Source organism: Panthera uncia (genome assembly GCF_023721935.1).
Source record: "Panthera uncia isolate 11264 chromosome B2 unlocalized genomic scaffold, Puncia_PCG_1.0 HiC_scaffold_24, whole genome shotgun sequence".
Lineage (NCBI taxonomy): Eukaryota > Metazoa > Chordata > Mammalia > Carnivora > Felidae > Panthera > Panthera uncia.
The window spans coordinates 83,884,291-83,905,247 of NW_026057580.1; the positions used below are offsets into that span (position 1 = coordinate 83,884,291).

Consider the following 20,957-nt stretch of genomic DNA (forward strand, 5'->3'; position numbering starts at 1 on the left):
CTTTACATAAAATCCAATCCTCTTGCAGGACAATACTGCAAGATCATGGGATATAAGGTACTTAAGATTAATATAGGGAAGTGGACAACAAGATGGAATCCTTTTCCAATGTGAAAGTTATTCTTTCTCTGCTGATGTTCCATTAACACCTGGATAGAGGAGTATCATAGGACGGGTCACAGTCAGAGGAGCCATTCAGGAGCCTTAGGTATGCTGGTGGCTGCTTAGCACAGTATTCCTTGCCTAATGTGGAACTGCAGACTAAGAAATCTAATTCTTTCTCTAAGCATTCACTATCCTATAAGTCTTTGTTTGAGACTACAGAGACACTTAAAATATTGTCCTAAAATTATTTACCTGTTGTCCATGCACTCTCCCACATAGATTGTTATAAATAGCCTTGAATTAGAAACATAGTTACTATTAACAGGATTTTATAATGGCTCATATTTTCTTAAATTTTTCTAATGTTTATTCATTTTTGAGAGGCAGAGACAGAGTGTGAGTGGGGGAGGGGCAGAGAGAGAGGGAGACACAGAATCTGAAGCAGGCTCCAGGCTCTGAGCTGCTAGCACAGAGCCTGACGCAGGGCTTGAATCCATGAACCGTGATATCATGACCTGAGCCAAAGTCGGACCCTCAACCGACTGAGCCACCCAGGGTGCCCCTTTGGCTTATATTTTCTTGACAGTTTCCTACCACTTAATGTTTTGCAACATTTTCATGTTTCCCAATATACCCTCTGTCAATACACTTTCTTCCTTGCATGCTTTTGGAAAAAAATTAATTTGGCAGATTTCAACGACAGAATTTCCATTTATAAAGCATTACCTATGTTACTACTTCTTATATTATTAACTTTATGCAACTTCTGGAAACTATAACTTTATAATTTATGTCATATTACTTGCACATGCTGTGTAACAGAGTTGCTGAAGACACAACATAAAAAAGTATTATTTTTTTGAATAGAGAACAGAAAAAAGAAAAAAATCAATGGTTATCAATAGGATAAAGGTCTGTAAAATCTGTAAAGATTTTTTATTTAAAAAAATAAAAAGGCAGCTAAAAGAACACTTCTTAACTTCATCAATTCATTGTATAACATTTAGCATACCCAAACTTTTAAGATTGTTGCCACAGGCTTCCCTGGACCCCAAGGTAATTTTAAAAACACTAAAATCTCAGTAATTGGATAGAAATTAATGAGGTTTAAAAATTGTAGAGTTATCACTAGATCAGCATCTTAGGCTCATGCCATTTCTCAAGTTGGAATAGTTAAGCATTGGTAGAACAGATGTCATTAAGGACTTTCTGGGGGCTCTAAATTGATCCATCAGAACATAGGGACCTTAATGTAACTTAGATCCCAATCTATATTGGGGCACTATATGTACTGTGGACACAAGGGTCTTTGATTATTTTGTTGACCAATTTATCACAATGTGTTAAACGGTGCCTGGTACATTGTAGGTACTCAACAAATGAATTGAATAAATGAAAAACTATTGCCAGAATAATGTTTTTGATTGAGCATTAAAGGATGTGATCCAGTAAATAAGTAGGGTTCCACATAACATTTCATTGGGGAAAATAAATTTCTAGGACTAATATTCCTGCTATACATCATAGAAGGTATTGTACTTTCATTTAAAACACAATGGAACTGGAGGGTATTATGCTAAGTGAAATAAGTCAGGCAGAGAAAGACAGATATCATAAAACCTCACATTAAAGGCCTATTTGCCTCAGTTTCTTTTATCTGACACATCACGTCTAGCTTTCAACAAAAAATTACAAGGTATATTAAAAGACAAACAAACAGTACAGTGTGAAGAGACACAGCCAAACCAGATATGCAGAGATTTTGGAATTTTCAGACTAGGAACTTAAAATATGATTAATATGCTAAGAGCTTCAGTGAAAGAAAATGGCAAAAAAGATGGGTAAGGTAAGCAGAGAGTTGGAAACTTTTGGAAAGAATTAAAAGGATTTTCTAGGTGTTGAAAACATAAAAACAGATATGAAGGGGCGCCGGGGTGGCTTAGTTGGTTGGGCAACCAACTTTGGCTCCGGTCATGATCTCACAGTTTGTGAGTTCGAGTCCCGCGTTGGGCTCTGTGCTGACAGCTAGGCACCTGGAGCCTGCTTCAGATTCTTTGTCTCCCCCTCTCTCTACCCCTCCCCTGCTCACACTCTGTGTTTCTCTGTCTCTCAATAATAAATAAATGTTAAAAATTAAAAAAAAAACAGATATGAAGAATGACTTTGATGGGTTCATCAGAAGACTGGATATGGCTAAGGAAAGAATCAGTGAGCTTGAAGATATTCAAGATATATTAGTAGAAACTTCTCTAATTGAAAAGCAAAAGAAAAAGAGTGAGAAAAATGGAACATAATATCTAAGCACCATGAGACAACTACAAAAGGTGTAACATGGGCACCACGGATATGCCAAAAGGAAAACAGAGATAGGAACAGGAACAGTATCTGAAGTAATAATGTCTGACAATTTTCCAAAATTGAGGAGGCTTAGAGAACAGCAAGCATGATAAATACCAAAAAATCTACACCTAAGCATATTATATTCAAACTGCAGAAAATCAAAGAAAAAGAGAAAACCTGAAGGAGCCAGAAGGAAAAAAAAATCTTACCTCTAAAGGAAGAAGTATAAAAATTAGATCATATTTCTCTTCAGAAACCATTCAAGCAAGAAGAGAGTAAGTGACACACTTAAAGTATTCAAAGAAAAAGCCCATGAACCTAGTATTGTCTCCAGCAAAATTATCCTTAAAATTCAAGGGTGGCAGAATATGCCATCTCAAAGTATACCACTTTGGCAAAGATTATTTTGAGGTAAAGGGACTTGAAAAACAGCAGATATATGAAGGGTATTCTAACCTCTCCTTTTCTTCCTGAAAACAGGTGATAAAACCCCCATGTGAAAGATGCCTTCCCTATACTAGGAGAAAAGAATCATCCTTCTATAGGGAGTTAAAGCCAAGAGAAATCTGTCCAAACAGACCTTGTTAAAATAATTCTTATCTTCCTTTAGCCTCTCCACATTCTTAGAGTAGCTACTCTTCCACAGTTGCCTCTCTTTGTTCAAACCAATATAAAAGTATTCAAGTTTTGCCATTTTGGGGGTCTTCATTCCTTTATGAGGGCTCCCCAGTCACATAAAACATATAAATCTGTATACATTTCTCTACTTAATCTGTCTAATGTCAGTGTAATTCTCAGGCCCAGACAATAAACCCTAAGAAGTGACTGTTCCTACAAATTCTTTAATTTTTTATTTTTTATTTTTTTGTGACTTCCATTCTACAAAATTTTTAAAAAGTAAGTTCTGTCAATTCTAGCCCTGCAGTTTCAATTGCTAGTTCCTCCTATATTATTATCCAAAAATAATAATAATTCATATACTTATTGGAAATTTTGATTTTTCTAAGTTTGATTTCTTTGCCATTTACTTTCCAAAATTATAATTATTTTTTTTCTCAAAAGTGTTTTCACAGTTGATGGCCAGTGAGTTGTTTTGTTTATATTTTGTATCACATTATACTCTTTGCTATATGGTGCTTATTAGATGCACAAATAATTTCAAAGATCTGCCTTATTCTAGACATTTTTAAGAAGTTTTTACTCTATCAGAGTTTTGTTTATTTACTTATTTATTTATTTATTTATTTATTTATTTGACATCCAAGTTAATTAGCATATACTGCAATAATGATTTCAGGAGTAGAATCCGGTGACTTATCCCCTATGTATAATACCCAGTGCTCATCCCAACAAGTGTCTTTTTTAATGCCCCTTGCCCATTTAGCTATCTCCCCACCCACAAACCCTCCAAAAACCCTTAGTTTGTTCTCTATATTTAAGAGTCTCTTATGTTGTGTCCCCCTCCCTGTTTTTATATTATTTTTGCTGCCCCTCCCCTATGTTCATCTGTTTTGTATCTTAAATTCCACATATGAGTAGTCATATATTTGTCTTTCTCTGACTGACTAATTTCACTTAGATAATACCCTCTAGTTCCATCCATATTGTTGCAAATGGCAAGATTTCATTCTTTTTGATTGCCAGGTAGTATTCCATTGTATATATACACCACATCTTCTTTATCCATCCATCTGTTGATGGACATTTGGATTCTTTTCATACTTTGGCTATTGTTGATAGCACTGCTATAAACATTGGGGTGCATGTGTCCCTTTGAAACAGCATACCTGTATCCTTTGGATAAATACAGAGTAGTGCAATTGCTGGGTCATAAGGTAGTTCTATTTTTAATCATTTGAGGAACTCCATACTGTTTTCCACAGTGGTTGAACCAGTTTACATTCCCACCAGCAAAAGAGTACCCCTTTCTCTGCATCATCGCCAACATCTGTTGTTGCTGCTTGACTTGTTAATTTTAGCCATTCTGACTCATGTGAAGTGGTATCTCACTATGGTTTTGATTTGTATTCACCTGATGATGAGTGATGTTAAGCATTTTTTCACGGGTCTATTAGCCATCTAGATGTCTTCTTTGGAAAAGTGTCTATTCATGCCTTTTGCCCATTTCTTCATTGGATTCTTTGTTTTGGGTGTTGAGTTTGATAAGTTCTTTAAAAATTTTGAATACTAACCCTTTATCTGATATGTCATTTGCAAATATCTTCTCTAATTCTGTCAGTTACTTTTAGTTTTGCTGATTGTTTCCTTCACTGTGCAGAAGCTTTATACCTTGATGAAGTTCCAATAGTTCATTTTTGCTTTGGTTTCCCCTGACTCCAGAGACATGTTGAGTAAGAAGTTGATGCTGCCAAGGTCAATGAGGTTTTTTCCTGCTTTCTCCTCTAGAATTTTGATGGCTTTTGTATTATGTTTGAGTTTATTTTTGTTTATGGTGTAAGAAAGTGGTCCAGGTTCAGTCTTCAACACATTGCTGACCAGTTTTCCCAACACCATTTGCCAAAGCAACTGTCTTTTTTCCATTGGATATTCTTTCTTGCTTTGTCACAGATTAATTGGCCACACATTTGTGGGTCCATTTCTGGACATTGATCTATGTGTCTGCTTTTGTGCCAGTACCATACTGTCTTGATGATTATAGCTTTGCAATACATCTTGAAGTCCAGGATTATGATGCCTCCAGCTTTGGTTTTCTGTTTCAGGATTGCTCTGGCTATTTGGGGTCATTTTTGGTTCCATACAAAAATTTTAGGATTGTTTGTCCGAGCTCTGTGAAGAATGCTGGTGATATTTTGATAGGGATTGCACTAAACATGTAGATTGCTTTGGGTAGTATCGACATTTTAATAATATTTGTTCTTCCAATCCATGAGCATGGAATATTTTTCCATTTTTTGTGTGTGTCTTCAATTTCTTTCATAAGTTTTCTATAGTTTTCGGTGTATAGATTTTTCACGTCTTTGGTTAGGTTTATTCCTAGGTATCTTACAGGTTTTGGTGCAATTGTAAATGGGATTGATTCCTTGATTTCTCTTTCTGCTGCTTCATTATTGGTGTATAGAAATGTAACTGATTTCTGTGAATTGACTTCATATCCCACAACTTTGCTAAATTCATGGATCAGTTCTAGCAGGTTTTGGGGGGAATCTTTTTGGTTTTCATATAGAGTATCATGTCATCTGTGAGAAGTGAAAATTTGACTTCTTGCTGATTTGGATACCTGTTTACTCCTTTGTGATGTCTTATTGCTAATGCTAGGCCTTCCAATAATATGGTGAATAACAGTGGCAAAAGTGGACATGCCAGTCATGTTCCTGACTTTAAGGGGAAAGCTCTGTTTTTCCCCATTGAAGATGATATTAGCAGTGGGTCTCTTGTATACGGCTTTTATGATCTTGAGGTATGATCCTTCTATCCCTACTTTATTGAGGGTTTTTATCAAGAAACGATGCCATATCTCATCAAATGCTTTCTCTGCATCTAGTGAGAGGATCATGTGGTTCTTGTCCTTTATTAATGTGATGTATCACAATGATTGATTTATGGATTTGAACCGCCCTGAATCCCAGGTATAAATCCCACTTCATCATGGTAAATAATTCTTTTAATGTATTGTTGGTTCTGGTTGACTAGTATCTTGTTGAGAATTTTTGCATCCATGTTCATCAGGGAAATTGGTCAGTAGTTCTCCATTTTAGTGGGGACTTTGTCTGGTTTTGGAATCAAGGTAATGGTGGCTTCATAGAATGAGTTTGGAAGTTTTCCTTCAATTTCTATTTTTTGGGACAGCTTCAAAATAATAGGTGTTAACTCTTCTTTAAATGTTTTGTAGAATTCCCCTGGAAAGCCATCCAGCCCTGGACTTATTTTTTGGGAGATTTTTGATTGCTAATACAATTTCTTTACTGGTTATGGGTCTGTTAAAATTTTCTATTTCTTCCTGTTTCAGATTTGATAGTTTATATGTTTCTAGGAAATTGTCCATTTCTTCCAGATTGCCCAATTTATTGGCACACAATTGTGCATAGTATTCTCTTATTATTGTTTGTATTTCTGTAGTGTTGGTTGTGAACTTCCCTCTTTCATTCTTGATTTTATTTTTGGGGGTCCTTAACTTTTTCTTTCTTTAAAAAATTTTTAAAATATGTATTCATTTTTGAGAGACAGAGGGAGACAGAGTGTGAGCGAGAGAGGGGCAGAAAGAGAGAGAGACAGAATCCAAAGCAGGCTCCAGGCTGTGAGCTGTCCGCACAGAGCCTGGCATGGGGCTCAAACTCATAAACAGCAAGATCACAACCTGATGACAACCTGAAGTCAGAAGCTTAACTGACTGAGCCACTCAGGCACCCCTTACTTTTTCTTTTTGATCAAACTGGCTAGGGGGGTATCAATTTTGTTAATTCTTTCAAATAACCAGCTCCTGGTTTCATTGATCTGTTCCACTGTTTTTTTGTTTTTGTTTTTGTTTTCGACAGTATTGATTTCTGCTCTAATCTTTATTATTTCCCATCTTCTGCTGTTTTGGGGTTTTATTTATTGTTCTTTTCCAGCTTTTTAAGATGTAAGGTTAGGTTATGTATCTGAGACCTTTCTTCTTTCTTTAGGAAAGCCTGGATTGCTATATACTTCCCTCTTATGACTGTCTTTGCTGCATCCCAGAGGTTTTGGGCTGTGGTATTATCATTTTCATTGGCTTCCATGTACCTTTTAATTTCCTCTTTAACTTCTTGGTTAACCAATTCATTCTTCAGTAGGATGTTTTTGGTCTCAAGGTATTTTTTGTCTTTCCAAATTTTTTCTCGTGGTTGATTTTGAGTTTCATAGCATTATGGCCTGAAAATATGTATGGGAGGATCTTGATTTTTTGTACTTGTTTAGGGCTAATTTGTGTCCTAGTATGTGATTATTCTGGAGAATGTTCCATGTGCATTCGAGACGAATGTGTATTCCATTGCTTTAAGATGAAATGTTCTGAATATATCTGTTAAGTCCATCTGGTCCAGTGTATCATTAAAAGCCATTCTTTCCTTGTTGATTTTCTGCATAGATGATCTGTCCATTGTTGTAAGTGGGGTGTTGAAGTTCCCTACTATTATGGTATTTTTATCAATGAGTTTCTTTCTGTCTGTGATTAATTGATTTATGTATTTGAGTTACTGTGGAGTAACCCAATGTGGATTGGGTGCATAAATGTTTACAATTGTTACATCTTCTTGGTGGGAAGACCCCTTAATTATAATATAATGTCCTTCTTCATCTCTTGTTACAGTCTTTATTTCAAAATCTAGATTGTCTGATATAAGTATGTCTACTCTGGCTTTCTTTTGGCAACCATTAGCATGAAAGATGGTTTGCCATCCCCTTACCTTCATCTTTCGGTGCCTGTAGGTCTAAAATGGGTCTCTTGTAAACAGCATATAGATGGATCTTGTTTTCTTATACATTCTGTTAATACCATGTCTTTTGATGTGAGAGTTTAGTCCACTGACATTTAGAATGAGTACCGAAAGGCATGAATTTATTGCTATTGTGTTACCTGTAGAGTTGGGAGTTTCTGGTGGTATTCTCTGGTCCTTTCTAGTCTTTGTTGCTTTTGGTCTTTTTTGTTTTGTTTCATCTTTTCTCCCCTCAGAGAGTCCCCTTTAAAATTTCTTGCAGGGATGGTTAAGTGGTTACAAACTCCTTTAGTTTTTGTTTGTCTGGGAAACTCGTTATCTCTCCTTCTATTTTGAATGACAGCCTTGCTGGATAAATATGACTGCATATTTTCCCAATTCAGCACATTAAATATATCCTGCCATTCCTTTCTGGCCTGCTAGGATTCTGTGGATAGATCTGCTATGAACCTAATTTATCTTCCCTTATAGTTTAAGGAATCTTTTCCCCTTGATGTTTTCATAATTCTTTCTTTTGACTATTATATGCCTTGTTGATGGAGAATTTGGCTATTATATGCCTTGCTGATGGTCATTTTTTGTTGAATCTAATGGGGGTTCTCTGTGCTTCCTGGATTTTGATGTCTGTGTCTTTTCCAAGGTTAGGAAAGTTTTCTGCTATGATTTGCTCATGTAAACCTACCCCCTTTTCTCTCTTCGTCTTCTAGGATCCCTACGATTCAGATGTTATTCATTTTTAATGAGTCACTGAGTTCTCTAATTATATCGTGCTCTTTTGCCTTAATATACCTGTTTTTATCTTCATTATTTTCCAGAAGTTTATCTTCTATATAGCTGATTTGCTGCTGTACTTCATCCACCCTTGCCGCTGTGGCATTCATTTGAGATTGCATCTCAGTTATAGCATTTTTAATTTCATCCTAACTAGATTTTACTTCTTTTATCTACACAGAAAGAGATTCTATGCTTTTTTTCAACTCCAGCTAGTATTCTTATTATCATGATTCTAAATTCTGGTTCAAACATCTTGCTTATATCTGTGTTGATTAAGTCCCTGGCCATCATTTCTTCTTGTTCTTTCTTCTGGGGTGAATTCCTTCATTGTGTCATTTTGGAGGAAGAAAAAGAATAAAATTAAAAAATTTAGAAAATTTAAAACACCAAAAATATCAAGTAAAGGAAGCTAGATTTTCAGGTGCGTTTTGGTCTGGTTGTTGAAAGCTTGATCAAATAGAGAAAAAAAGGAAAGAAAAGGAAAAAAAAGGAAAAAAGTTAGGAAAACGTTTAAAATTTTAAAAAGATGTATACAATAAAGTAGAATAAAATGAAATGAAGTAAAATGGACTAAAAATTACAAAAAAATAAAAATATAGTAGAAAAAATTTTAAGAAAAATCTTTTTTATCAAAACAAAATAAAAATAAAATTTTCTCTTTCTGTACTCAATAAAGAAAAAAATGAATACATGAATCAGCGAACAGAATGAAATCAGAATGAAATTACATCCAGTTTCCCCTAGAGGCACTAAGAAGTTCTTCCCCTATGAAGCACTTCATAGTCCCTAAACTAAGCAGGCAGAAAGACTTGTGGGATTCCTCTAGGGCTTGGTTGGTGCAGCTGGTAGAGGTTGGTGTAATAGCTCCATTCTCCACTGGGTGGTGCTGCTTAGCTCACTGTGGTGGATAGGTGTGGTGCTCCTATGCATGTATGCACATGCGTGGGAGAGGTGAAAATGGTGTCACCCAGCTTCCCAGTCTCTCGCATCAGGACTCTGCTCTCGCCAACTGGCAATCAAACACCCCTCCTTTGTCTCTGGCTTCCATCCACTCCTTGCTTCTACATTGTCAGTGACAAAGCCGTCAGCCTGCCAAGTGACACCTCTCTTTTGAATTTTATCTCAGATGGAGCTATGTTTCCAAACTTAATTTCTTAGAGCCCTCTGGCTTGACCCCACTCCGACCCTCTGGGGGAGGATCTTGGGGAGCAATGGCCAGGTGTTGGTCTGCCCCCAGGAACATTTACATGACCATGCCACTGCAGAGACCCTTAGACTGCAGCCAGGTGCCAGCCAAGCCTAGAAAATTTCACATGATCGTGTAGTAGCAGTGGTTCAGGGACTATAGTAATTCACAACATGAATCTGGCCAGGCTTCACAACACCCTAGCAACCTTGTTCCAATACCAACAAATGTGGCTGTAATCTTGGGTCTGCTGGGACCTTTGTGGGGAGGCTGCATGGCCTCTACTGAATGCCCTCCCGGCAGGGGAATCACCTCTCCCATGTGGCCCTCAGACCCCTTGGACCCCACTGTCTTCTCCTGGGAATTTGCCCTTTACACCAGAGCACTGCCAGGTATTGAGCTGTGGAGTTTCCGACTCTGCACTCCCCTGTTTATAGTCTTTATGGTATTTAAACCCTCTTCTTTCTCCCTTTCTTGTTCAGTTTCTTATGGGTGTTTCCCTTCTTTCTCTTTCTCTCCAGCTGCTTTTGAGGGGAGTGTTTTTCCTGTACTCTCCCCTCTGTCTCCATCTTCTCTCTGCAAACCACAGCTCCCTAACCTCCATGGCTTCTCTTTCCCATACTTCACCTCTCTGTGCCACATACCTGCTGAGTTCTGTGGCTCAAGTTATGTAGATTTTTGTGTTAGTCCTCAGATCAATTTTCTAGGTGTGCAAAATGGTTTGGTGCTGACCTAGCTGCATTTCAAGGACAAGAGAAGCAGCAAACTGCTATCCTTATTCTAGACTTTTAAATTAAAATTTTCTTCATAGTTCATTCATTTGGTTTCAGTTTCCTTTATGAATATTCTGTGAATTATATTTTTTTTCCATTTACTTAGCTTCATTTCAATTTAAGAGCAACTATACTGTGAATTTCCATTTGGTTAGATAGTTCTTCCCCATTTCTACTGCTGTTTGTATTTATGAATAGAGAAAGTGCCTTTTGGGTTGCTGATCATGACCTTCACTGAGAAATCAAGGGTCATTTTAAATGAATATACTTAGGGGCACCTGGGTGGCTCAGTGGATCGAGCATCCAACTCTTGATTTCTATTCAGGTCATGATCCCAGGGTCGTGGGATCAAGGCCCATGTCAGGCTATGTGCTGAGTGTGAAGCCTGCTTAAGATTCTTTCTCTCCCTCTGCCCATCTCCCTTGCTCACACACACACTCTCTCTCTCTCTCTAAAATAAAAATAAATAGGGCTCAGTCGGTTAAGCATCCGACTTCAGCTCAGGTCATGATCTTGTGGTTCGTGAGTTGGAGCCCTGTGTAGCACTCTGTGCTGACAGCTCAGAGCCTGAAGCCTGCTTTGGATTCTGTGTCTCCCTCTCTCTGTGCCACTTCCCAACTTGTGCTCTCTCTCTCTCTCTCTCTCTCAAAAATAAACATTAATAAAATAAAATAATAAAATGAATATACTTACATTTAATATGGATTTATTTATGATACTTTTCTTTTTACATTTTTATTTAATGTATAAAAGTTAGGAGAAGTGAATAGCCATTTTCTTATATTGGATGATGCATGTCAACCTGTGTGTTCTCCATTGACGTTTGTGATGGTTATTTCTATGTATCAACGTGACTGGGCTACAGTACACAGTTACTTAATCAAACACTACTCTACACCTTTCTGTGAAGGTATTTTGCAGATGTGGGTAACATCTTGATCAGTTGACTTAGGATAAAGGATGTTATCCTCAATAAGGTAGGGGAGACTCACCTGATTAGCTGAAAGCTTTGAGAGCAAAAACTGGAGTTTCTCAGAGAAGAAAAAACACTGCCTCAAACTACAGCATCAACTTCTGCCTGATTTTCCAGCCTGCCAATCTGTCTTATGAATGCAGAACTTATAACTCCCATAATTACATGAGCCAAGGCCTTAAAATTAATTAATTAATTGATTAATATGTAGTCTTGTATATATTAAACAATATAATTATATATGACATTATAAATACCTTCTGTTTCTCTGGAGAACCCTGACTAGTAAAATATTTATAGTTGGTAGTAAAAGAATAAATATACACAGTGAAAGCTGTACTTTCTTCTTCTTGCTGTTTGATATTTCTATTAGCAGTAAGATTACTTGCCTAAAGGAAGAAAATGAAATGGAAGCTGACTAGGGCATTCACTGGTTCTAAATATCATGTTAAGTCACAATATTTTCATAGGCACCTTAGGAAAAGCATCACTAATAAAAATTGAATTGTTATACAAATATAAATGATATCAACTTTGGTGCCCTGAAGTGAATATTCATTCTCCTTAGGTGTTAAATTCATAAGTATGTTATCATAATAAATCAAATCTGGATATGGTGAGCGAGAAAAATCTCTTGTTACCTAAATAGGAACTCTGTACTATGCAATAAACACATGCACATACGCACACACACACACACACACAGAAACAAATGTTTAAGCTTCTTCATTAATTCATGTATTCAATTTGTTCAATGTTGAATATTTACTTTATCTCATCATTGAGAAGATAAAAATACATAAGATCTTGACTCTGATATGTTTATATATTACTGAAGATTACATTTTATTAGAAATATTGTTTATAAATTTTACTTACTTTTTAGCAATATTAGCAACCAGTTCTTTCAGGATTAAACTAGCTCCAGGAAAAGCTCTGGGCTATGACTAGTTTAAATAAGTAGTGAGGTTTATAAGTAAAGTATATTGCTTCCCAACCCTTTTTCTCTCTCAAATTTACCACGAAGGTAAAAAGAAGAAAGACAAAGGGAAAAAAAGAATAAGATCCCATGAATCTAAAAGGCATCTACAATCCTTACAGTGAATGAAAACAGAACTCAGATGGAAGAATAGTCAAAATTTTGGTAGAATAGAACAAGGAAACGTCACATGCTTAAGGAGCCACAGTCCAATGAAAAGTTGTTCTTTATCACCCCATGGGATCTCAAAAAGGCTCATAAATTGGAAGTGTAAGTCCCCTCTGACCAGTGAGTGAGAAGCTAGAGGGCAAAGGGGGTTATCTGGATGTCTGAAGAATGGTTAACCCATTCTCCAACTCTATGTTGGGGAAGATAGGCGGCCACCCCTTCCACCACTCTGTGCCGGAAACAGTAGATACAGAGGCCCAGAATCTGAAAGCCAGGCATTGGTGAGCAGGGAAGAAACACAGGTTAAAAGCAAAGAAGGTAAGTCTAAACCTGTAGGGAACAGTGAAACCCTCAGCAAGTTTCCCATCAGCTACAATAGTTTCAGGATCCCTGGAAGGTATCAGAAAGATTCTTCTCAGGTGAAACCGTACAAGTCCTAGAGGAAAGGCTCACAAGAGGCTGAATTTGGGGTATGCTCCGATGAAAAAGATGAAAAAATGAAACCTAAAATTCATAAACAAAAAACTTATATATAAATAGTGCTTCACTTGTAAAATAAAAATAAAAGTGCCTCACATGTAAATGTGAACAAATGGCGAATAATCACCAGGCATTCAAGGAAAACAGTCAATGAGAATGACAGATCAAAACTTTCTTTTAAAAAAGCCTGAAAGAGGCAGATAAAATGTAAGGAACACAGAAAACTTTCAGGAATTGTAAAATATTCTCGGATAAGGTACTGCATTCTTAAAACAAGAACACAGTAACATTTAAAAATGATATGAGAAATAACTCTTGGAAATTAAAAATATGATAGCTGAAATTAAAAATTCATTAAAACAGTTGGAAATGCAGTTAAGGGATTTTCCCTAAAGGTAAACTGAAGACAAGAAAAATAGAGAAGAAAATAGTCCTAGATCAGTATGGGATCTTCAACATAAGATTAGATGTTACAGAAAGAGGAAAGAGAAAATAAGTAGTTGAAAGGAAACTGTCAAAGAAATTATCTCAGAAATGAAATATCTGAATTTCCAGACTAAAAACTGCCATGGTAATGAAAGAACAGACCTACCCAGATGGTTTTAAATGAAGTCCCAGGACAGCACTATTTTGGACTGTCTTCCTCCTCCAGGATTTACATGTTGAAACCCTACTCCAATACCCCAATACCAATAGGTGCTGGTATTAAGAGACGGAGCCTTTGGGAGGTTACTAGAATTTGATGAGGTCATGAGGGTGGAGCCCTCATGAATGGGATTAGTGTCCTTCCATCCTGTATAAAGTCATTGACCTGATAAATAGGCAGTATCTTTAGTTATTTGGAAATTTAAATGCAAATACAAGAAAGCAAGGACAAAATATTTAAAGTAGTCACCTGCAAGTAGCAAAATGTGGGGAAAATTTGGGAATGGTCAAGGGCATAAAGTGTGCTAATCACACTAATAAGTCCTTTTACCACTATTTGACTTTTTTGACTTTGATAAAAATTGAGATTATTTTTTAAAAATAAAATGAAAGAAAAAGGAAGTTTCAGAATACTAAAAGATCAATGTATTTTTTTTTTGCTATTGATTTATCACCTATTATGCAATATTCAGACACTGCTTTTCTGATACCATCTTTCTGCTCATGTGATGTCAGCCCTCTCCTTATAAATGAGTTAATATATCATATATCTCAGCAAAACCTGTACCCTCACATTTTGGAAGGCATTGAGGTTTCTTTCTTAAAATGAAAGGCAGCTTTTCAACTCAGAATTTTCATTAGGGGAGAAATAATTATCAATCTATAAATCAAAACACAGCACAATTAACAAGTTTTAACTAGCAAGACTTCTGAGTTTTAGAAGCAACTCAAAAGAGCTGGCTCAATTTTTCATTTGTAAATATTATGCATTTGCCACACTAATATGAGTTTTATCTTCCTATGAAAGGCCAAACAGATCTTACTATTACTTATATAAGACTAGTAGTTAAAGGTCTTGGGTGGTTATTTGTATCTATTTTTCAAAGAGGCAGAAATTTTTACAAATCATGAAATGTATAGCGAGAATCAGAGGGGCTTCAGGCCTGCAATGGGGATTATGACCAAGAGTTTCCAGGAACTAATATTTCATTTAAACACGCCCTGCTACTTGTTTATGATGCCTGAATCTTCACATCAATAACATATTAAAAACCTAGCACCAGGAATAAAATATGTTGTATTCTTTCTTTTCTCTATTCACTATGTTCTCTTTTAGCAAATCAATATTTCAAAACTTCCTATAGTTCTCGATCTTTTTCATCTTGCTTTTATCCCTAAGGTTTCTCTAAAATTTTCTATCCCTGACACAGACCTATTCTTTTTCTTGTCACTTTAGAAAGGAAGGACTTGAGACGGGAGGGTATTCAAATGTGCCTGACAGTCAAGGCCATTGGAAAGTAACTTAGCAAGCAATATACTGTTGTATTCAAGGCAAGTTTGAATCTTCAATATAAGAAAGAATAACATAAAACAAGACCACAACTGATTTTAAAAAATAGTCTACATTTTATATTTAGAAGAAAAAATGTCTACAACAATTTTTAAAACTGGACTTTTTGTGTTGGACAACCATCCTCTATTTCTAGGAAATATTCTGCAGTCAGTAAAGCAGTCCCATACAGCATCTGTCCTGAAACTGCTTTACAAAAAGAACTAATGTTTAAAGTAACCCCTAAGAAGTTAAAGATCCAAAATAATTTAAATCAAAATTCAACTTCAATACCATTAAATAATGGAAATTGGACCAAAAAACTTTGGAAAAGTCTTTATTTTAACCAAAGGCTTTCTTCTGGGACCTGGGTTAGCATGAAACCATATATAAGTCCATCTAAACAATTCTGTTAATAATGCCCTGCTCATCTGTCAATGTTTATATTTAGTAAATTGCATCACCAGCCAACCAGTAGATCCAGTCAGACACCTGGGAATCAGGCTGATTTCTTTCCTCCTTCCAAAAGACCTCCAAATCTTGGTGGTTGTACTTCTTAAATACCCAGTAGGAGCAAGTGTCCCACTGATATCACTATTGTACTAAGCCCCCAATACCCTACTGCACATCCAATAGCCTTACTACATGACTCTGCCCCTGTCCTTTTCACTGAAACCCTTTTAATTTGCCCTGTGGAAAGATGTTAACTCCTTAACATGTATTTCAAGACTCTCCATGACTGATTCCAAGATCCCATTGTATGTTTTGATATTTGTCTCAATCTGCCCTCTCTTTTCTCATATCAGCTGCACTGGAGCTCCAATATCTTGCTTATTTGCCTTCCTGGAGACTGTTACCACTTCCTCCAATGCTGTTCCCTCTTTCTTTGCCTCATCAGCTCCTATTCATCATTCAGGTGTTAGTTTAAATGCCATTTCCTCACAGAAGCCTTTGCTGACCCCCGACCTAAATTCACTGAACTCAGTAACCACCTTGTTCACATGCTTACGTCGTGGGTTGGTCTACATTTGCAGCTGTGTGATAGGAGATGTCGGTGGTTTTTAAAAACTAACAAATTTAAAAATGAGAAAATGCTATATTCATTATTTATGAAAAATGAGGAAAACTCAATTATCAATTTCAATTATACATTTGGGGATAGCTAACAAAACACTAATGTGAGGTCTAAAATTTGCTGCGACTTCCATTTTTTGTCATATTAAAAAATGATCATGCTGTTGTCTCAATTTTTTGTAGTATTAAAATATAATCACTACTTGAGTGAAATTCCTTACCTGTACCTTTAATTCAGATGAATTAATCAATTTCTAGTTAAATACTTAACATGCCACAAAATTTAACATGTGGTTCTAAAACACATAAGTTTTTTCATATTTATATAAGTGACCAACAATATGTATAGGAACAGAGATAAATAGAATTTGAGATGTTCATGGGACAACCTTTGACCAAACATCTTTACATACTTTTTTTCTCAAGTGTATTGTATATAGTACCTTAATACAATCTTATATCATTCTCAAAACAACTCTAAGAGGTAGGCAAAAGAGGTATCATTACCCCCTTTGCAAAGACACAGTTTAAATGGTTCACCCAAAGTTACCACCTACCGAAGTTAATGACCCAACGTTAGAATCCAGGACTTTGATTGCAAATACAGAACTCTTTGCTCCATGTGCTATAATCTTGAAAACTCCACGTGCAATACCTTGAAAACTCAAGGTTTTAATTCCTTTAGGGTAACAATGCTCTCTCGAGCTTTTCCTATTTTTAAATGCAAATAATCCTATTTAAATTACATATTAAAACATACTTATGTGTGAATTATTTTGTCACATCATCTCCCTTAAGTCAGAGGGACTTTCAGCTAATAGGATTTATGACCAGTGATGGGTTGAGAAAAAAAAAGAAAAAAAGAAAAAAAGAAAAGGCATCACAAAAATACTAGTAAGGAACACATTAAAGGAACTTTGTATCTTTGCCACTTTGTAGGCCACTTCCGTACAAGAAAGCCTCTTTCAAACAAATTAAACTCTATCCTAAAAAGTAGCTCTTTTCTGACCATGTTAAACTGACAGAGATAGAAATGAATTAGTAGGTTAATCTGTCTGCATCTGACAATTACAGCAATTTACATTTGGAAAGCACCACACAATTTACAATATATATTTATATATATTATTCAATTTGATCCTTGTACCAACTAAGTGGTTTACTTATTTATAGATGAGAATCTGTCAGCAGGTTCAAAAGACAAGTCAGGACAGTGTCCCATTCTTAAACTTTAAAGAGCCTCTTTCCCAAACCCCACAATGCTCATACTTATAGAGCATCATTCTGTTTTTTAAATTTCATTTATTTTGAGAGGGGGAGAGAGGGGTAGAGAGAGGGAGAGAGAGAATCCCAAGCAGGCTCTGCGATGTCAGTGTGAAGCCGGATGTGGGGCTCCATGAAGGGGCTTGATCTCACGAACTGTGAGATCATGACCTAAACCGAAACCAAGACTGTCACTAAACGACAGAGCCACCCAGGTGCCCCCATAGAGCATCATTCTTAGTGAATACTTACATTTCATCACAGCTTGAATTTCATAAACAGGCTTGAGAATCAGAGCACCGTAAAAGCCTTTAGGAAATGGATTTGTTAAATCCCATTTATTTGAAAAACCTGTAAGTTTCACAGTTCGTGTTCGGTTCTTGGGTATCTTCCATTCGACAATCTCCTTTAGGGTATAAATATGTTCATCTTCACACTCATAGAATTCTCCTTCTTGTGACAAAGGCAAGGTAAATGAGTGATTCTGATGATTCCTTACCACTCCACAGTTCACCATTATTTCTCCATTGATCTCTTCAACTGAGTTGAGCATGATTTGCTCACCATGCTTTATAATGAGATTTTCTAGTTTTACATCCTTCTGATGATAGAAGGAAGGATGCCCTAGTCTACTTGATCCAATATGAATGGTCCTTGTAATTTCTTCCATAGTAAGGTATGGAGTTTTATCAGCCACAATCTTAAAAAGACCTAAGAACAGAAGAATTATGCAAATTAAAGAGAGTTCCTACAATGCAAGTTCTCATAAGAAAATCACAGTGAGAGAGTTACAAAACAAGTGCAGTGTCCTTTATTAAAAAGTGATGTATCTGTTTTAATCCTGAATACTCTAGGTAAAATTGTAACGTATCGTCTGTAGATTACTGGATTGTCAGATCCAGGCAACATAAGTAAAAACAAGGGAAAATATCTTGAAACAAAAAAGCTTCTGTTCTTAGAAATGAGAAATAGGAATGAGATATGGACTGGCTGTATACCAACTACGTGTGTGATCTTGAGGAAGGCATTTAATCTCTCAAGATCACACTTTCTGTTTTTAAGTTTTAAATTGGGAGGATTGGATTAGGTTGGTGTTTCCATAAATACATTTCCTGGACATACCAAAATTAAAAGATATTCAGGAGAAAACTGTTTCATGGTCAAATTAACAATTACAAAGCTATATACCTGGAACTACACAGTGGTGATGGTTATATACCATCGTGAATGTACTTAATGACACTGAATTGTACACTCTTAAATGGTAAATTTTATGTTGTGTATTTTACCACAACAAAAAGTACCTACATATTTCCAATTAAAGACTTCTCAGAAACTTTAGATGCATTGTAACTCACAAGAAGAGACTGTAACATGCAGGATTTTGCAAATTTCTTTTATTATAAAACTCTTGGGGAAATATCCATAATAAATTATAACATATTATATCATGATATATTGGTGCACCATATAACTCTCCTTGGAAAATGCCTGGTTAGGTAGTTGTTCTGGATTGATACTCTTGGTTATATATTATTCTTCTCATTGCTTCTGTAATTTTGCCATTGTTTCACTATTAAAAATTTCTTCCTCTAATACTATTAGGACAGTCACCAATATGATGAAATTTTTACTGTTTAAGGTATAGCTTTTTAAGCTTGCATGTTTAATTCTCCTCTTTGAATTACTTTTATTTTATGGGCACATCTGCTTTGTAGCACTTATGGAAATGTATTTACTGAAAAGATTATTAAAAATTCCAGAGAAAATATGAGCAAAGCAAAAATTAGGTAACTGCTTTCTTAACACGAAACTAACGATAATATGATACACTAGCACAAACTAAGAAGATAGTGAGATTATCTTAGTAGATACTCATTAGACAATTAGACAATCTTACTAGAATTCAATATAGCTTGGAAAAATAGTTTAAGAGTTTACTCAATAAATATGTTCTAATTAAATTCATCTATATATCAAATCATTATTAACCAGACTATAATGTCTCATGTCTATTTTGGGTTACTACACAAAGATTTATGATCAGTTATTTTTGTAGCTGATCTTTGCTAAAACAAAAACAGGATTTGGGTTATTTTTAGAAATAAACTTCCAAACAAGTGTGTGTGATACATCCTGGCAGTAAGTAAGGTAGCATGTGCAATCTGTCCTGCAAAGCTTCAGAAATTGACTAGGGTTCATTCACTGTATGCTGTGCTTGGAGACAGTAAGGCAAAGAAACATTTACTTTGAAGGAACTTCTTATTTTATTATATCTTGTATCACAGAAAATCCAATAAAAGAATATTCTTGAATTCTGCACAATAAATGAATTTTCATGTATGCATGTGTGTGCACGTGCACACATATGTTTAATCTCACTTGTCTATACATGAAGATTTCTGAGTCCACAATCATTATCACGGTATAGAAAATTCAGCTATTTTTGTGAAATGTTAAAAAAACAGCTACGAGAATCTCATAAATGGTAGAGACACATAGTTTTATTTCTATCCTAGATATATTGATGACATAAGTCACAGAAGAATTAATTCAGCATCTTCTTTCTTGGGGAATTGAGTTCACCTAAGGTAATAACAGACCTAAAATGTTATGAAGTAGAAAAAGCCTGGAACCCTAAGGGCCACCATTATTTCAAGTTAATCGCATACTTCAGAGCTGTCTTGTTGAATGTCTCTACTGCAAGAAAAATCCATCTATGAATCTCTGTGTGTTTCCCTTACATGATGATTAAGTACACAGTTCAGCACACTAAGTGGTAGATACAGGAAAATAACTGCGATTAATTTATTTCTTCATCTACTATTGTAGCCAATCCAAAGAGTCCTTCCTTATAAATAGCACTTAATACCATATAAACCATGTCAAATATATATATATATATATATATATATATATATTTCACAGTAAACTGAAGCACCATAAGCTTTAAATTTCATCAATTTTCTTACATCTTATTCACAAAGAGTACAAAAGTTTTACACTGGACAAAATATAATTTGCTTCCTAGAAAACAAAAACAAAAACTAAAAACCCCCACCACAACAAAAAAACAACAACACACATTTCAGAAGCTGAATGATCATTAGGGTAATTATAAAATAAGCCAGTGTGTAACCTTCATAAAGTAAGCTAGGAAGCAGAAAGACAATATATTTCAATTTCCAAATTTGATTGTCACCTATTAAAATGTATATTATTTTTAAATTAAGAAAAATTATCCATAAAGAGCATGCACTTGAGAAACAAAAATTATAAGGAAGTACAATTAATTGATCTATTGAAAGTCAGCTTTAAGTGAATTTAGTCTTTTTTTTTTTAATGTTTTTATTTATTTTTAAGAGAGAGAGAGACAGAGCATGAGCAGGGGAAGGGCAGAGAGAGAGACACAGAATCTGAAGCAGGCTCCAGGCTCTGAGCTGTCAGCACAGA

The 20,957-nt window shown here is 35.6% G+C and overlaps 1 protein-coding gene across 1 annotated transcript in view; it reads right to left on the reverse strand.

Annotated features, from left to right (window-relative positions):
* The window catches only part of THEMIS (thymocyte selection associated), a 189,089-nt gene that overhangs the window by 92,033 nt on the left and 76,099 nt on the right, over window positions 1–20,957 (reverse strand). Inside the window, exon 3 of the mRNA XM_049652968.1 lies at window positions 17,757–18,215. Coding sequence (XP_049508925.1) covers window positions 17,757–18,215 — 459 coding nt within the window. The remainder of the gene's footprint in view (window positions 1–17,756; window positions 18,216–20,957) is intronic.